Source organism: Vicia villosa, linkage group LG2 (genome assembly GCF_029867415.1).
Source record: "Vicia villosa cultivar HV-30 ecotype Madison, WI linkage group LG2, Vvil1.0, whole genome shotgun sequence".
Lineage (NCBI taxonomy): Eukaryota > Viridiplantae > Streptophyta > Magnoliopsida > Fabales > Fabaceae > Vicia > Vicia villosa.
Genome location: NC_081181.1, coordinates 114,347,658 through 114,366,752, shown reverse-complemented (window position 1 = coordinate 114,366,752; position 19,095 = coordinate 114,347,658). Strand labels below are relative to the sequence as shown.

At 29.9% G+C, this 19,095-nt stretch overlaps 1 protein-coding gene across 1 annotated transcript; it reads right to left on the bottom strand.

Moving 5' to 3' along the window:
- Positions 1-5,098: 5,098 nt before the first annotated feature.
- LOC131646640 (myb family transcription factor PHL11-like) lies at positions 5,099-7,354 on the bottom strand. The gene is made up of 6 exons (XM_058916624.1): positions 6,935-7,354; positions 6,766-6,842; positions 6,564-6,624; positions 6,239-6,311; positions 5,815-5,884; positions 5,099-5,739 (listed from the first exon to the last, which is right to left on the bottom strand). Exons 1-6 carry the CDS (start codon positions 7,077-7,079, stop codon positions 5,359-5,361), a joined length of 807 nt encoding a protein of 268 aa, XP_058772607.1. The 5' UTR covers positions 7,080-7,354; the 3' UTR covers positions 5,099-5,358.
- Between the last annotated feature and the right edge of the window lie 11,741 nt (positions 7,355-19,095).

Here is a 19,095-nt window from a genome sequence, read left to right as displayed (position 1 = left end):
TTCTAGACTTGAAATTTTATTCAACATTTTCTTATGTGCAAGATTCCAATCAGATTCTAGAGAATCTCACTTAACATTTGTTAAGTGAATCTTTAGATATGTGAACGGTACTGCTAATCTTAGCTTGATATATAGAAAATTAAAGGAGTACAATTCATTAGGTTATTGTGATGTTGACTATGCTAGAGATAGACTTGAAAAAACAAGCACCGGTGGAAGCTTTCAGTTTCTTGGTGAAAATATGATTTTATGGTCCAGCAAAAGGCAATCTACAATAGCTCTACCAACAACAGAAGCTGAATACATTGAAGCCTCGATATGCAACACACAAATACTTTGGATGAAGATTCAGCAAGAAGATTATCAAATTAAGTAATGTAACATTCCTATCCTGTGTGATAATACTTCAATTATTTTTTTATCCAAGAATCCCATTTTGCATTCAAGAGAAAAGCATATTAAAATTAAAAATCATTTTATAAGAGATTATGTTCAGAAGAGTATTTTTAATTTAAAATTCATAGATACAAACCATCAATGGGTTGATATCTTTACAAAACCCCATGCAGAAGACATATTCATATTTATTTTGAAAAATCTTAAAATGGAAATATGTCCAGATTGAAAAATTCTTCTGCCTTTGAATATGTAAAATGAGAATCTGGATATTCTGCTCTGGAAAAGTTAGCCTTCTGAAAGTTAGAAGGTTCTCTATCCAGATGGAAAAAATTCAGATTTTCATGGGAAACTCTAGCTATTGGACTCTGAGGAAAATCAAAAGGAAGTCAAAAGTTTTTGACATTCTGAAGTATGAAATCATGCATGCAACTATCAAAACGTTTGAAATGACCTTTTAGGAGCTCTATGTCTCGGAAATAGATGAAATAATTTTTCTCTCCTAATTCATCAATATTTTGGCATTATTAATATTATTTATTATGGGTGTTTTCAAAAAATTTGTCTTAAATTCATTCGTCCATTGTTTTTAAGTGTCTCTCACACTTCATTTTCTTTCCTATTTCAAAAACCATTCTCTCTTCATTCTTTCATTCATCTATCTGTCTCATTCTTTCGTGTTTAAAATCTCTTTTATCTCTTTTCAAAAATGGTTTCAAAAACTCTCCATGGTGATGAAGAACTTCTTTTTGTGATCAATGAGAAATTGGTCAACTTCACTGAACTGAAAAATATAGGTTTTGGTCTAGTGAAGTATGTTCTTAGACAAAAATGGAGAAACTATTTCAACATGCTAAACGGTCCCATCTACCCTAATCTTTCAAATAGTTTTTTGTATATTCTTTTTTGGGGCAAGATGATATGGTTGTCCACTCATATGTCTATGGTTTTTCCATCACTATCACTCCCATCCTCATTGTTGCGGAAATCAATTGTGAAAATAGGGTTCCACCATTGAACAATGTCGTTTTAACTCTACCTTCTCTGAGTCTCTCATTTTTAACATTTATGACAACTTAGACCATATCAACAGTTCGGCTTCTCTTTGTCGAAAGACCAAAGTCTGGCATCAAATTTTGATGTCAAAGATTCATTAAAGGGAATTGGAGATGAAAATCCTTACCTATGAGGACAAGCATCTTCTATACTTCCTCGAATACCATGTCCATGTTAAGATTCCTTTAACCATATTTAACTTTCTCAAGGAAATGGTCATTATTTCTCGCAGGAAAATGACTTTTCTTATTTCGTATGGAGGATTTCTTTCTGAGCTTTTCTTTAGGGCTGAGATAGTTAATAAGGTCAGAAGAAAAAGGTCATTTGTGGGTCTAATTGAAGAAATATGTAAGATGTTTGAGTTTTCTATATAATTTTCGGATTGTTCTTGTTTCATTTCATTTTGTAATCTTTGATTTAATCAATGGAATTTCATGTTCTTATCCTTTTAGTTTTCAATCTTGTGCTTATTACTCATTATTTTTTATTGATGACAAATGGGGAGTAAAAGAAATGATTTTTATATATCTGATTTCCTAAATAGAAACCCAAACATATGATATATCTTGGTTATTTTCAAGCAAATAAATATGATTGCAATATCTATTTATGTTTTGCGCTTAAGAAATATTTGTGATAACTCTGATAAATCTGATCATAACAGATCTATGTTTAACAATGCACTTTTTAAATATGATTAAAATTTTCTGGAATATCAACATCTTCTAAGTCTTACTCTCAGGGGCAGCTTGCAAACCTTAATATGAAGAAGTCATGAAAATTTTGATAATATTCTCAAAGGGAGCTTAAAAATTAACCTCACTTTGATGAAGTTGAAAATTTTATTAAAGTTTAACTCATGGGGAGCTTACAAACCTAACTCTATTGTTTTAAACTATTATGCGTTTACCAAAGTAAAAAATTGTTCATACAAAATACATGGATTTGTCATCATAAAATGGGGGAGATTGTTCGAACAAGTTTGGCTCTGCAACTAATCCTTGAGTTTTGATAAAAAAGTATAAAATGTAAGGAGAATTTTTTTTTGGTTATATAACGGTTTATTAAGTGCCCAGGATCTGATAATTAGTTATGGACTCTTGGCGAGCAAGTTGTGGACTCTAGACTAGTGAAAGTTTTGGACTTGAACGAGCAACTCTGAACTCTGGACACTAAATGCACTTTGAACCAATGATTGAATACAAGATGTGTTTACATGCGAATCTGCATCTAGAAACATCAAGTTAAATCATGAAAATATCTTATCCAAAATATCTCTGATTCAAGACTTTGAAGTCTCAACGTTCTTAAAGCATTGAAGACTTTTTGATCAAGCTTCAATTTTTTTTATTAGAAGCCTTTAACTCAAGAAGTTAACGAAAGAGAGAGAAAATGACCCTAAACTCTGATCAAGCTTCAACAACTTTATTCATAAGCCTTTGACTCAAGATTTTTTCACTGAAGGAAGATAGTGTGGAAATAATATTATAATACAAAATAAACATCATTTATGCTACTCTGTAAAAAAGGAAAATGTGTTAGTACCAACTTTTTCAATACGTCCAATCCTTCCTCTCACTGCTGCTAGCGCCACTCTACTTCTGTGCATCAAACGTCTTTTTGTAGCTATGATTTGTGAATTTCCAACTTCGCCATCCAACGGATATATTCTTCATCTATATAAAGGAGATCTGTAAGCAATGAAAAAATATACTGGAATATTGAATAGAAAAATAACTACAATGTACATATTCAAAGAAAAATCAAGAGCAAAACACTGAGAACAAAAAGTTAAGCATCTACACAGAGAAGAAAGCCACTACTATCTTGAAAGCTCTATAGCTTTCATTCTTTGTAAATACTGTTGCATTGTAATTGTGTGTATCGGCTTTTTAAGAAGCATTTCATAAACACAAACCTTGTAACTTTAACCAATTGGTTAAATTGCTTGAGTGACTACATGTTTAGTCAGAATACTCGAGAAGTCATTGACGGGTAGTCTTTAAGTTGATTTCCTTGAGGGATTAAGGTTAGTCACGATACTTGAGAAGGCATTGACGGGTAGTCTTTGTAGTTGTAATCAAATTTTTTTATTAGTGGATTAAGTCCTTGTGATAAGAAAAATATACCTTGGTGGGTGGACTGGAGGTAGAATAGTTAACGGTGAACTAGGATAAATACTTGTGTTCTTTATCATTGTTAAATTTGTGTTTTTTGTATTTGGGTTCACGAAAAAGCTATGAATCAAGGAACACAATTAAACCCCACATTTCTTGTGTTTCATTGAACCTTCAATAACAAATATTTGTTTTTCTGATGACCTGGTCCTTTTTGCTTGAGATATCAATTCAACTCTTGATGAATGAACTCAATCAATTCTCAGAAGCTACTAGGCTAAAGACAAATATAGCAAAATGTAAAGTTTATTTTGGGGGTGTGCTTGAGCAAATCCAACAGAAGATAAAAGACACTACATATTTCTCTATAGGCAAGTTCCTTTCAAATACCTAGGTGTCCCTTTATCTAGTATAAATCTGGTTGTGTATCCATGTGAGCCTCTAATTGATCAAATTGTGAATAGAATTAGACATTGAACTGCAAAATTATTGAGTTATGCAAGGAGATTCCAATTGATTAAACATGTATTTTTCTCTATAATTGCTTATTGGACGCATATCTTTCCAATGCCCAAGAAAGTGATTAAGAAAATTGAAACTATTTGTACAAACTTCTTATGGAGTGGGACAAAGGAAGTGAGGAGAAAAGCTCATGTGGCTTGGAACAGAGTTTTTTATTCTAAGAAAGCAGGTGCGTTGAATGTCAAATCTATTATAGAATGGAATATAGCGACCATTAACAAGTTGCTATGGAATCTATAGGCTAAATCTGATAAGTTGTGGGTCAAATGGCTGAATGAGTCCTACATCAAAGGGGAAGACATAATGAGATGGCAGGGTGCAAAAAACTACTCTTGGATTGTAAAAAATATTCTAAAATGCAGGGGAACTGTAGAGAAGATAGAGTATTGGGAGGAAGCAATCCAAAATGGTAAGTATAGCACAACTGCCATGTACAAGGAGATATGAGGTGATAAAGTTAATATGGAGTGGCATAAAATGCTACACCCAAATTATGCTAGACCAAGAACTAAATTTATTCTTTGAATGACTCTGCAAGATAAACTGCCAACGGACAGATTGTTGAGGTTTAGGGTTAAAACTGATGGAATTTGTATCATGTGTAATCAGTCTGAAAATTTGGATCATCTCTTCTTTAACTGCGCAAAGACTAAGAAGATTTAGAAAACTATTTTGATTTAATTTAGATCAGTTATCAAAGAGACCCTATAAGTTGGTCTATAGAGAAAGGTTGGCTTACTCAAGATACCGAGAAGAAAGAGTGGAAGAGACAATTGCTGAAAGTTGGTGTGGCCGAAACAATATATATCATTTAGAAGATATAAAATGAGATAAAGTAGATAGAGTAGAAGGCTTAGGTGTTTGGAGTTTCTTGGATTCCTTTGGAATCAGTTGTAATCTCTATTTTAGAATTTATCAAAGTTTATTTTATTCCAATTTTTTTTTTTAATTTTACACTTTTAAAACTTTTTTTCTCTAAAATGAAAATCAAACATACATATAGCTTGTGCTTGGGAAATATAAAAATCAATTATGATTTATATGGTGTACACAAAGATAGAAAATTAAAATTTATAAAAATCAAATATGCATATAGCTTGTCTAAGATAGAAACTTAGACTAGAACTATATGAGAGAAATCATGAACATTTTATGATTTATGTTAATCCTAATATACAACTTTATCCAACAAGACAAAGGGTGAGAATTATGGAATATATGGAGGGGAAGTAGAATATTCAAAATTAATGGTTAAGCATATGATAATTCAAAATTGGAATACCCTATATGAAACCATCTTGGATTCCATTTCAGCTCCATCTACACATAAAAGTTCATTGCCACCTTTGATGTTTAAGTCTAGCTGAATTGAATCCCCTACAACTTGAGGCTTTAGTTCTTTATTTTCTTCTGTTCCTAGTACTTCTTGATAATTGAAAACTGAAGTATGATTCTTATTATAAAACTCATTCATGTCTATTATGTTTTCTTTACTATCTTTGTTCATATTTTCCATGAAATTTGATAAAGCTGAGTTGAATTCAAGATTGCTTTGTCCAACTTGTGAAAGACTTGTTTGTGCTTTCTCTAACACTGCCTGAAAATACTTCTCTTGTGCCTCTATTCTCATTTGCAATTTCTTGTTTACCTATTGACAAGGAATTATTTGGAATTGAACAAATAATATATAACTTGGTTAGAAAAGTGATAGAAATTAGAATACCTCAAATTGCTCTTCTAATCCCTTTTGAACTTCAATTTGTTGCTTAAGTGCCTCAGCTATTGGGATTTCCCTATTAATTATTAGGTAAACTAGTTAGGAAGTTGAATTAACATAAGAGTTAAAATGCTAATTTCATATGCAAGAAGTTTTAGATGGTAATTTAACTCATGAAAATTATAGTCATACTCGTACATATAAACTATGAAGCACAACAAACGAACATTAGACACGACATCGACATTGACATGTAACATCGATAATAATTTTAAAATATAATTTATTAAACATAAATACAAATGTCAATATCCGTGTTTGAACCGACACTAACACTAACACGCCTATTTTTAGAAATGTCGGTGTTTTAGAGCGTATAAAAAATAAAAATTAAACATAAAAAGACATAATTGGTTAAATTCCAACATACCCCTCTTCGTTATCACCTCCATAACTGGCATTAGTCTGTGAAGAATGGTTACTGAAATTTACATAGGAACACCCTAAAAAGTTGAAACACATAAAAAGTAACATTATTAAAAAATAGTTGTTTTCACATAAACTATAAACTAAAAGCTGCTTTTATAAGTTATCTTGGATAACTTAAAGTAAGCTAAGAATAACTTATTATGAGCATGTCAAAAACACTTTCAAGAAGTTGCTTCAATATTGTCTCACAAGTATTTAAGTTACTATATAATTTTAACTAAGTAAATTCCAAACATGAATTGACTTATTTGTAACTGACTACTCACTGTTATTCTCTTTGTATTGTTCTTCATATTGTTTCCGACCATTTTGTCCAAGTCTATACTTCTGCAAGTTAACACAAAATCTCATTTTATGCCTCTAAATAAAAATTCATAAAATGACTCACACTGTCTTTTCACTTCTTAATCTATTTTTAACATAACTTAAATCTATCATCAATATCTAAAAAAGAATACAAATTGTTACCTGTAAATGGCTCTTCAAATGATATAATGTCAATCCTTTTAAGCCCATTAACCTTAGAACAGCCTTTGGAGTTGCCTCTAAACACAATAACATAACAAACAAACAAAATTTTCAAATAAATATCAATATGTATCAAACAAAAAACTCCATAGAGATTAAATGAACTTACTATCAGGACCACCAAGCTTTGTGACAGCATCGACAAACCGGTCGTGAAGATCAGCTGTCCACCTCAGCCTCGGCTTCGGGTCTCGTGTCATCGTCATCATCACTCCATCATAACCTTCTCCTCCTCTCTCACCACTCTCCATCATATACCCTCTTCCTTCTTTTGTAGCCAATAAAAGAAAATCTTCAATTCAAGTGTCAATATGATTTTTGTATTAAAAATGGAAGAATCTATAGTTTCACAAGACAAAAACCTGACTCTGATGAGTAATCATAACCTATTGGAATTGGATTACAAACCAAACGAGTCAGAAGAACAGAACATTATTGATTAAAAGAAAACATAAGATTGGAGTTGTGAAATATAAATAATATAGAAAAATGGCTCAATGGAGTAAGAAGCAACAAATACAAAAGCGTCAAATACAGTGATGAATGAGGTTTATATAATTGTGTTACAGTGATTCAAATAATTGTCACGCAAATTTTTCTAATAATTAATTTATGTCAATGTTAAAGATTATTATTAAAATAATATTATACAAACATCATTTGATTAATGCATATTCAGCTCACCTCGTAGAAAACAACAGGTCCTATATTGTTTAAGGAACATGTTAGAGGAAATATCGGCGACGAATCTGAGGTAACATCGTGAATAATATTATAGTACTAGTATGTTTTTTTCATTGAAAAGCTATGGTATAACATGGTGTATCGTGCTGCTGCATGATCTCACCGTTGGATCTGTGTGATGGAAGAGAGATGAGTTTGTTATGGAAATTGGACGGTGGATGATGTGAGGTGAGGAGGGTGTATGGGATTGAGGTGGAATGGATGACAGCGTGGAATATTCGAATTTGGACTACACAGGGGAAGGTGAGTTCTATCACATGGATGATGGAAATTGGAATTGGAGAGAAAGAGAGAAAGAAAGTGGAGCCCATCATGATGATGACCATGTTTTGTTTTGTTTGTTTCTGGCTGCCGGCAGAATATTCCTCCTCCGTCTCTGGCGGAGGAAGCCATCTCGGAGAATTGGAGATGTAACATGATAGAAATTATTTTCTTTTTAAAAAAAGAATAATTCAATGTATTGTATAAAAATATTCTAGTGTTTAATATAAAATGAAAATAATATTCCTACACTATTTCATACACTATATACATCTATATTTTTAGAAATAACAAAGAGAGAAAATTTATATATATTTAAAATTTAATTTTGTTTCGTTTTTAATTTAAATTATGAGGTGGTTGTGATAACAGAGAAGAGACACAATTTTATTTTTATTTAAATTACGTGTTATGTTTGTGTCTATCTAAATATTTTTCACACCATATTTTACTGTTTACCAATACGATGAATAGTAAAATATTATAATAATATAATATTTTAATATATATATATATATATATATATATATATATATATATATATATATATAATTGTGTGATTAACCAATATTTTATATTTTATTAATCAACTTTATTTTATTATTAAAAATTATTTTTAATATAATGGCGTTTATTATCCAACTCCCTCAATTCGTTAACCAACTTTTTATATTTTATTAATCAAATTTGTTTTATTACTAAAAATTACTTTTAATATCTGAGAGTTTATTAACCAACTTTTTATATTATATTAATCAACTTTGATTTACTATTAAAAAATATTGTTCACGACCATGGCAATGTTTACCGTATTTGTGAATGTTAGACGATAGGGATGGTCTAGAGGGGGGTGAATAAACGACCTTTTTCCGACTTAAGAAAAATTTAGCTTTTGAAACGTGATAACCCGGAATCAAAGTTATCGTCTTGAACGATCAAGTTATCGGGGACCAGATATGTGAAATAACCGAAACGGATGAAAACGATGAATTTTAATTACTCGCTTTAACGGAATTATCAATTGGCTAGCATACACACTTAAAAGAGTCTTACTCGCAATGAACTGTTTAACTCAAATTGAACAAAAATTGAATGTGTACTTTTATCAAACACTTGGTGAGCAATTTTCACCAAGCTTCAATTTTTGCTCAACTCTGAATTTTTACCGAAAACAAATATTGAAAAGATAAAACTAAAGGCGATAAAGAACACGAGATTTGTTAAGGCAGTTCCTCTATCGTCCTCGCAGGAGTACGTCTGCCCCTAATTTCAAATGAAATTAGGAAAGTTTTATTTGATTGCAAAATGTTTAACAAGGAAAGAATTTACCAATCACCAACTACACACATGCAGTAAAATTGAATACAATTCTTTCCTCCCCTTGATTCAAGTAGAACCAAGTCAATGTCAATGATCTTCACCGATCAAGACCCCGATCCTTCCTTTTTCAATCCTCCGGTTATAGCAAATTTGATGAGCGAGTCTACAATCCCTCAATTCCTTATGCTCGGCTGAATTGAACCCAAAGCGAAGCGATCGTCAAAAACCTTCAAATCAAACCCTTGATGTAGAAGGAAAAACCCTAAGGTTTTATACAAGAAACACCCTCAACAATCTTCACTCGAACAAGACAATTGTCTACCGTCGAACCTTATCAACGCATGTTCCTTACTCCGATCGAAAAAAATTATTATGTGTGATTTTCGGTCAATTAGCGAAAGGTTGAAGATGAGAAGAAGCTTGAGTATATCTTTCACGTTTCTTGTTAATTTTGCTTGAGAATGATCAAAGAATATATATACCACACCCTTTGCATTATCCACTTAAACTCAGCAGAAAAACCAGTAATTTTAGCGATAGGTCGACCTGTCCATCTGTGTAGGTCAACCTTATGTAGTTCTACACTAGTTTTTGGATCAAACATGACACATGCGTCGACCTGAAGGGTCGGCGTGCGCATACCCCAGGTTTCCCCAAAATTCCATGCGTCGACCTGTAGGGTCGGCGTGCGCATACCCGAGATTTCCTCAAAATGCCATACGTCGACCTGAGCAGGCAATGCGTCGGCGCATTCTGCCTCAACATGGAATTTTTCTCAAGTCCACCAATAGGTCGACCTGTAGTACTGGTGTGTCGACCTGTTGACAACATTTTGCCAAAATTGCCTTTCCTTAATGCATCCACTTGATTCCTTTGTTTCCACATGCATTTGGTCAAGTTCACAATGTTTTGACATCATGAAAATACACATTTTCCCTCACAGTGAACAGTGACTATTTTTCGGTTGAAAAAGTGTTAGTCGGTAAGCTTTTGCGACGAATTTAATGACCAATTTTAGTGTTCTTTTTCATAAAGTAAAATTAAAAGTTTTGATACTTAAGAATCAAACTTGTGACCTATGCGTATTTTAATAAGAACATGTCACTACACCACGTCACATCTATTGTTAGATTTTATATTTAAACATATATAGTTTTATATAAATATATTATATGTTAAAATAATAACTAATATGAAAATTTTAGTAAAGTTTAAAAATTGAAAGAGAATTAAAAACTTAAAAAAATAAAAAGGAAATAGTAATATAATAATATGGATTAAAAATAGAAAAAGAAAATAAAAAATATTAGTGATCGAAATTTCGGTCTCTAATTTTTATATATAAATTAAATTGTATATAAAAATATTTTTTCGTAACCGATTTAGTGACCTCTTAAAATTGACTCATGAATATCAAACTTTGGTGGCTAATTTGGTCACTATAATGACCGAAATTTTGGTCACAAAATTTTGGTCTCTAAATCGGTGGCTGATTTATTTTAGTGACCTCTTAAAATTGGCTCATGAATATCAGATTTTGATGGCTATCGGTCACTTAAAGTGAATTTTCTAGTAGTGAAAGAATGGTGTACAAATATCATTGCTGATATAAAATCTAAAATTGAACATGGTAAAAAATAACCAAGATAAATTATGCAACTTGCATTGGACATGAATCTACGACATGAGAGCTAAGAGTCTGGTATGGGATGAGAATAGATCTGAATGACTTACAAGAGCCTATAACTTAATCTATTTTAAAAAAAAAAAAACTTATGCTTTTTTAAAAGTCTATTTAATTAAATAGATCAAATTTAGATTATTAAAATAAAATCTATGAAAGCTTATAGATCGGCCTATTTATTCATATGAGGAGGGATATTCTTACTCCAATAGTAAGTAATCAAGACTTACTCCTCATCATGACTATTGATTCTTCTTAATCTAATGGTTAAAATTAATGAGTATTATTTTTCTCTCTCCATATTTAATTATTTATTAATTTTAACCATTAGATTGAAAAGAATCAATGGTCATGATGAGGAGTAAGTCTTGATAACTTACTCTTGAAGTAAGAATATCCCTCCTCTCTCTCTCTCTCTCTCTCTCTCTCTCTCTCTCTCTCTCTCTCTCTCTCTCTCTCTCTCTCTCTCTCTCTCTCTCTCTATATATATATATATATATATATATATATCTCTCTCTATATATATATATATATATATATATATATATATATCCTAAATAGGTTGGTCTATATTTCTCTATTTTATCAATATTTTTCCATATTTTTCTCTATTACTATTCTCCTATCTTTAATGACTTATAAATTATGGTAGCTAATACTTTTTAATCTTTATATATTAGATAAACAATTAAGAAAAGGGTTATTCTCTTATCTTCAGGTAAAACTTTGACAGAATTTAAAAGGTTTATTTTTTGATATATTGTAAAGAGAGAAGTTTTTTAAGAGATCGAGGGTCTTAATGAATATGTATGTAGCGTAGCAAGAGATTTTGAGAGCGTGGAAGGGTGATTTGGTCTAGGGGTGAATGTAGAGGATAAATTCATCTTAGAGTTTTCATCGATTTTGGACCTAACAATAGCAAATACATGGTTTAGGAAAAGAGATGAACATCTTATCTCATATAAATGTGGGGTGGCACGTTCTCATATATATATATATATATATATATATATATATATATATATATATATATATATATATATATATATATATATATATATATATATATATATATATATATATTTCTTTCTTATTTGTAAGTCAGGTAGGAAGATTTGTTTGAATTGTAAATTTATTCCGAGAGAGAGTTTAACTATCCCAGATAAAGTTTTGCTTATGCATGTAAGAATTAAAAGGAGAGCAAAGATTAAAAAAAGTCACATGGGAGAGCTAAGGATTAAGTGGTGACATTTGAAGGGTAAAAAACAAAGAAATTTTTAACCCAATATCTAGGAGGAAGGGTTTGGACTACTACAAGAAATTGCAAAAGATATGTGGAATAAGATGACCCAAAAGATTGGAAAAGTTACTAAAGAGACGTTGGGTGAATCAGGAGGTTTTGGACTTAGGGGTAAAGAATCACGGTGGTGGAATGAAAGTGTTTAGAGTAAAGTTAAAGTAAAAAAATGATTATTTTAAAGAATGGTTGGTCTAAGTGTAAAAGGCCGAAACTTGGAAAAAGTACAAGAAAGTTAAGAATGAGATCAGAAAGGCAGTCAATGAAGCAAAAATCTCAACTTTTGACAGATTTTACCAATCTCTAAGAATCAAGGAGGGAGACAAATCTATATATAGGCTTGTTAAGAGAAGAGAAAAAAAACTAGAGATTTGGATCAAGTGAAATGTGTTAAAGATGTAGAAGGAAAATTATTGGTTTAGGAATAAGATATAAATTATAGGTGGAAGACGTGTTTCTTTATTTACTTAATGAAGGATATGACATTGGACTCTAGCATACTTGACATTAGACTGGAACTATAATTACTACTGTCGAATTAAAAAACAAGAGGTAAAGGAAGCGTCGAAAATAAGGAGTAACAGAAAGGTGATTGGACCAAATAAAATACCTACTAAATTATGAAAAATTCTTAGAGATATAGGTATTAAGTGGTTTACAAATTTTTTTAATAAAATTATAAGGTTAAAACACATGTCGGATGAATAGAGAAGAAACACTTTAGTTTCAATCTATAAGAGCAAATGAGATATATAAAATTGTGCAAATTAATGGAGAGTTAAAAATATGAGTCATACCCTAAAATTATGGGAAAGAGTAATTAAACAAAAATTAAGAAAAAATATTCAAGCTATTCAAAGTCAATTTAATTTTATATTTGAAAAATCGGTCATAAAAACGATCTATTTATTACATAGACAAAATTTTAAAGACGAAATATATTTAATGTAAGTATTTAATATTTTAAGAAGGGACAAGAGTATGTCTTCAAACTTGTTGGATACAAAATATAAGTATTTTAGATACAGATTTTTTCTGTCTATCTATGAGTTCAATTTTCCTAGTAATGATGAATGTCTTTAAGAGTGTCAACATAATTGAAATGTTAAAATTTCACTTTGATGTCTTAATGCTCATTGTTTATTTATAATAAAAAAAGGTATGAGTTTGATTTTTAATAATGCGTACATGTTAAAAAGACTAAATCTTTTGTTAGCAAAATTATATTAATAGGATTATAAGAAGTACTACAACCCATTACAACATAAACAGTTTATCCACATCAAAGTGTTGAACATCTATCCACCTTCTATGAATCTAGAATATATTTAAAGAATAATATTTGCATTACATTCATGGATACAATCCTTTACGGAAACTAGATAAATTAAAGTACAGTTAAGTTATAATAACAGTCAATTACTGATTATGTTTTTTTTTTAATTATTTATGAAAATTATAAAATCAAATTAATTTAATTGATCAACAATCAATTAGTGATCAAAGGATGGAGAGTACCATAAACTTTCCTTTATTTATTCTCAATTTTCATTATATGCCAAAACTTTCATTTTTTTTATTTTTCTTTCAATTTTGTTTATAGAGTGGTCTCCTTCCTTTCGTACTGACTAATCCACCCGAGAGCATTACTGTTCCACGTAGCCTCCGAAAGTTTGTCCTAAGCTCCTTCAAACTCAGGACCTCAAGAGGAGCATACCCTTGAGACCCAAACATCTTCCCACTAGACTCAATCTTAAAACAGCATGTGAGTCCGCTCATTTCCTAAAATTTTTAAATTAATTTAACTTATCCTTTTTTATCATATTTGTTCACTTACAACCAAAAACAAAGCATAAGAATCATTTGATCCGTGAAGAAATAGTAATCCTTCAAAATCTAAGACTTTGTGGTTTTAAACATCCTTTTTATCATCTTCTGCTCACTTTTGAATGCCTAGATTTTATTCTTTTGTTAGCAGATCCACTTTCCCTTGACCCACAAACACAACAAATAACTCTTATACTGTATTAATTATTGAAAATGAGTGAAACAATCTTCGCAAGGAATTAGTTATAAACAAGAAGCGTAACATATAGAACCAAAAATCAGAATTTTATATAAATTAAATCATTTTTATTTAGATAAAAAAGAACTCTTTTAGTTTATATTATTTATGAAAACGACACGATAAATTTAAATAATTGATCAAGATCAAACAAATTATATTCAATTTTACAATATAAAAGATCAGTTTATTGTAGTTGAGTTTGCTTTGTTTAATCATCGTCGCATGTCTGCGTCAAATACATGATAACAATTTTTTTTAACAAAATTGTCTATTAAAAATTTAAATATAATAATTAAAAATTATTGATTAATAACACTAGGTCACCCAGCTCCAGTGGCGGAGCCAGGAATTTTAGATAGTCTGGGCAATATTGTGCTAAATAAAATTAATTGAACATGCGAATATTGTGCTAAATAAAATTAGGAGGTAAGTGCCCTCTCTAAGACCTCTTTGCGGTGAATGTTCGGATAATATCAACATCTTTAATTGACTTGAATATCTCCCGCTCGGTGTAACATATCATCAAGTCATTGAACCACAAATTGTTGATCTTGTTGAGCAAATTAGACTTGATAATCCTCATTGCTGAAAAAACTCTTTCAACGGATGTTGTCGACACCGGTAATATCAAAGTCAACTCAATGACTTTGTAGACTAATAGATTACTTAAGGAGAGACTAATGCAGTTGGAATGCATGTGAACCTGAACTCTCAGAAGATTCGGAGTTATTTAATTTATGAATGAATTTAATTGTCTTAAATTTAATAAAACTTAACTAAGAAAGAACTTGAGGAGAGCTTACAAACCTTATCTTATTAGACTGTTTAAATTAGGAGGAGCTTACAAACTTCATATCGTTAGTAGACTGTTCTATCAATTAATTTACATAGGGGATATAAAACTATTAGAAATTAAGTAATCAAAAAAAGAAACAAACAGTAACAAAACAAAATTAAATAAAAAATTTATTGAATAATAAAAACCTAATCAAATAAAATTATATGTTTTCCATTTTTTTAATAAAATAAATAATCTACTAATAATAGAAGAAAACATTTTGTGTTTTTTAAAATATTTTATAACACTAGAATAAATTAAGTAAAATAGACAAAAGACTAAATAAATTAATTCTAATAAACTAATAGGGACTTGTTTTTGCTTTTATTTATTTTGATTTAAGTATATGCATTAAATATTTTTTGGGCTTTTTTTTATATATGTTTTACCGAAGCAATACATTCATGTTATAGAATTATCATATATGTTTATTTTTATGATAGTCATGACTAATAATAAAAAATAATACTGACGTAGGAATATATAAGACAAGTGTTGTATATTAGGGAAATGTTAACAGGTGCTCCAAGAGCACTCTTTAAGTAATTAAAATGGTAAGTTTTTTTTAAAGATGTGTGTATTTAATCTATTAAAAATGTATTAGAAATTAAAATATTGACTTTTTTATAAAAAAAAAAAAAAAATCTTTATTGAGTATCTTAACGAGTGCCCTGAGGACACTCGTTAGCAAGAACCTCTGTTATAATTATTGTTTAATTTTAAGGGATTTTTTTTTAATTTCTGTTTTGATTCATAAATAATTAATTGAGTTGGGTCTGGACCATTGGTTAATCATCTGTTTTAATTTCCACACTCTATTTTTTATTAATTTTGCCCCTTATTTTATCTAATAATTGGTCATTAAATTGGGAAGAGTACAACGAACATAGGGGTTGAGCCTGGGCGCATGCCCGGGCTGGCTGGGCCATAGAACCGCCAGTGCCCAGCTCCATATGTAGTTAAGTTTTTTGTAAATGAATTTAGTTTCATCTTCATGTCATAGTTTCCTCTGCATTTTAATGTTCTATTTTATCGTTAATCCAATAATAATAATAATAATAATAATAATAATAATAATAAAACTAATAATTATAATAATAATAATAATAATAATCCGATAATAATAATAATTATTATTATTATTATAATATTAATAATTATAATAATAATTATAATTATAGTAACAATAATCATAATAATTATTAATATTATTATGATAATTATAATAATAATTATAGTAATAATAATTATTATTATTATAATTACAATTATTATAATTATTATAACTACGATTACAATTATTATAATAATAATAATTATTATTATTATAACTATAATTATGATAATAATAATAATTAGTATTATTATTATTGGATTATTATTATTCTTATTATTGGATTATTATTATTATTATTATTATTATTATTATTATAATTATAATAATTATTATTTTATAGTTATAATAATAATAATAACAATAATAATGCTAATAATTATAATAATAATTATTATTGTTATTATTATTATAATAATAATAACAATAATTATAATAATAATAATCATTATAATTATAATAATTATTATTATTACACTATGGAAATATTCTTTGGTAAAAAGGTTGTTGATTTTATTACATAATAAAACTAAATCAATTGGATAACTAGCGATTTTCGTTCAGCATTCTCCGGCAAGCAGCGTTGTAGATTGATACTCTAGGGTTGATACTATTGAGGAGATTTAAACTCATAGTCTTAAGACTATGGATCAATTCAGTAGGAAATTAACCCTGGAAGCGACGATTAGGCGCTATTAGGGTTGGCTATGGGTCGAGGCAGGCCAAAAAAGAAGGCGGTGAAGACACCAGCAGCGAGAGTTAGACTTTTCTTGCCAAGTTCCAATGAGAAGGGGAATGCAAGTGGTTCAGAGGATACTAGAACCAATTATAGAAGAGAAAGTTGAAGAAGACCACGTCATTGAAGAGGAAAAAGATAAGACAGTTGCAGGGAGTGCACAACCGCAACTGTGGGTGGATGTGATAAAAGGGAATAGGATGTCAGCTAATGGGATGGGACTGAAATACACGTCGTCGAAAATAGTTAACAGCGAGATTGAGGTCGTAATTGAGGAACAGGATGTCAAATGTGAAATGGAATTCTGGAAAGATGCTCTCATCATATATGAAATTGGAGAAGGGCTAACTATGAATGCAGTTAAGAGATTCATGATGAACACGTGGAACTTTGTTACCTTACCGGATTTATACTACCATGACGAAGGATACTTCCTGATTCGATTCAGACCAAGAAAAGATGGGGAAGATGTGCTTAAGGGAGGCCCATACTCAATTTATAAGAAACCTGTGCTCCTATTTGAATGGTCACCAACCTTTAACGTGAAAGAAGACATACTTAGGGTGCTTCCCATCTGGGTAATTTTCCCCCAACATTTTTGAATTTATGGGGAGATGAAAGCAATAGTTTTAGATGATGACATTTTATTCTTTACTTTATAAAATTAATTGAGAAACAACATATGACATGGGTTAAATAAAATAAAATATAAAATTCTTTTACATGGGTGTAAAACGAATATCGCTTACATTATAAGTGGTATTGTATATTTAACCCCTATAATAATAATAATAATAATAATAATAATAATATGAGTTTTATATCGATTATGTATGGCTACACGTGTAAAATCGGTATGTGGGGACCGTCGTTCCAACGAGACTCGATAAATTTAATTGACGTTAGTCTTTACATTAATATATTTTTCTGGTTCCAATTTTTAGTTTTAAAGATTAGAAAGTTTTGCGTGAGAGCGGAAACACTTAGGCACAGGTCAATAGCACGACAGTGTGAACTCGTACCAGATAGTAAAAATTGGATTTAATTTTTTAAAATCAGCAAAAGCGCTTAAGTGATTAATTAGGATTTATTAGTTTTCAAGAATTGTTCTGAAATGGTAAATGAGTGAGCGACAGCAAAACATTTACTTAAAAAGCCTGTGAGAGTGAGTATTGTTTTTAAATTGATATTTCCTTCCAAAAATTATTTTATCAAAACAAAAGCCAAGGATTTGTTGAGTCCCAAAGGTACACGGGAAATTACATACCGGTCTCCATTGTTTGATATTTTCTAAAAATCGATTTAGTTTTAATTTTTAGTTTTAACTCTCTCCTATTAAAAGACTTTAGCCTTAGATTTACAAAGCATCAATAGATAACGGTAGATTGATTATTAGTTCTTGTGAACTCGATATCTTTTAAAACTACAACAGATCATGTGCACGTGCGGACAGCGAATAAATATCACATCAAATCAAAGATACTCCAGGTTGTCTTAAAATCTCAATATCAAGTAACACATAATAATATTGTGGTTGAGACAACTGGAGGCATATTTTTCTTCCACTATGGATCTCCGGATTGAACAAGTTTCTACCCTGGAGGATAGTATTCCTGAGACCCAATTCATGATTGATGAGAATAATAAGACTCTTAATGAAGTTCATATTGACTTTAATACATAGGTGTGAGTTAATCTAACTAAAAATGACAAGGATATGAAGCCTCCTTTTACTCAATATGTATCCAAGAACCAAAGAAAGAGAAAAAAAACTAAAAGTGTGCACATCCAGGGACGGAGCCACATTACTTAAAGTGTAGGCATGTGCCCCCACTTAATTTTTATGTCTATGTGATACTATTAATCTACTATGGATTGCAAATGCCATATCTAAGCGTAACAGTGCAAAACCATAAAGTATATGCCCATTAAAGTCATATGTTTATATGCAACTCCGTTTTTTTTCTATTAATTTAACTTTTACAAAGAAAAAAAACATACCATTAATAATACATATATTTTTCTATTTGCTTTTTCTTTTTCCTAGTTTATTTTTTAAAATATACATGTCAAATTTTTAGCATTTAAATTTTGCATATTATTTTTAAATATAAAATATATTATTCAATTTAATTAATCATTTCAAACAATTGTTTTATTTCTTTTAATTTGAAAATAAAATTATTTTAAAAAATTATAAATTTATAT

Coding starts and splice junctions, on each gene's coding strand:
- LOC131646640 (XM_058916624.1), bottom strand. CDS start 7,079: ATGATGGAGAGTGGTGAGAGAGGAGGAGAAGGTTATGATGGAGTGATG. Junction 6,625..6,765: donor ATTTGAAGAGCCATTTACAG/GTAACAATTTGT, acceptor GTTAACTTGCAG/AAGTATAGACTTGGACAAAA. Junction 6,312..6,563: donor ACAATACAAAGAGAATAACA/GTGAGTAGTCAG, acceptor TCAACTTTTTAG/GGTGTTCCTATGTAAATTTC.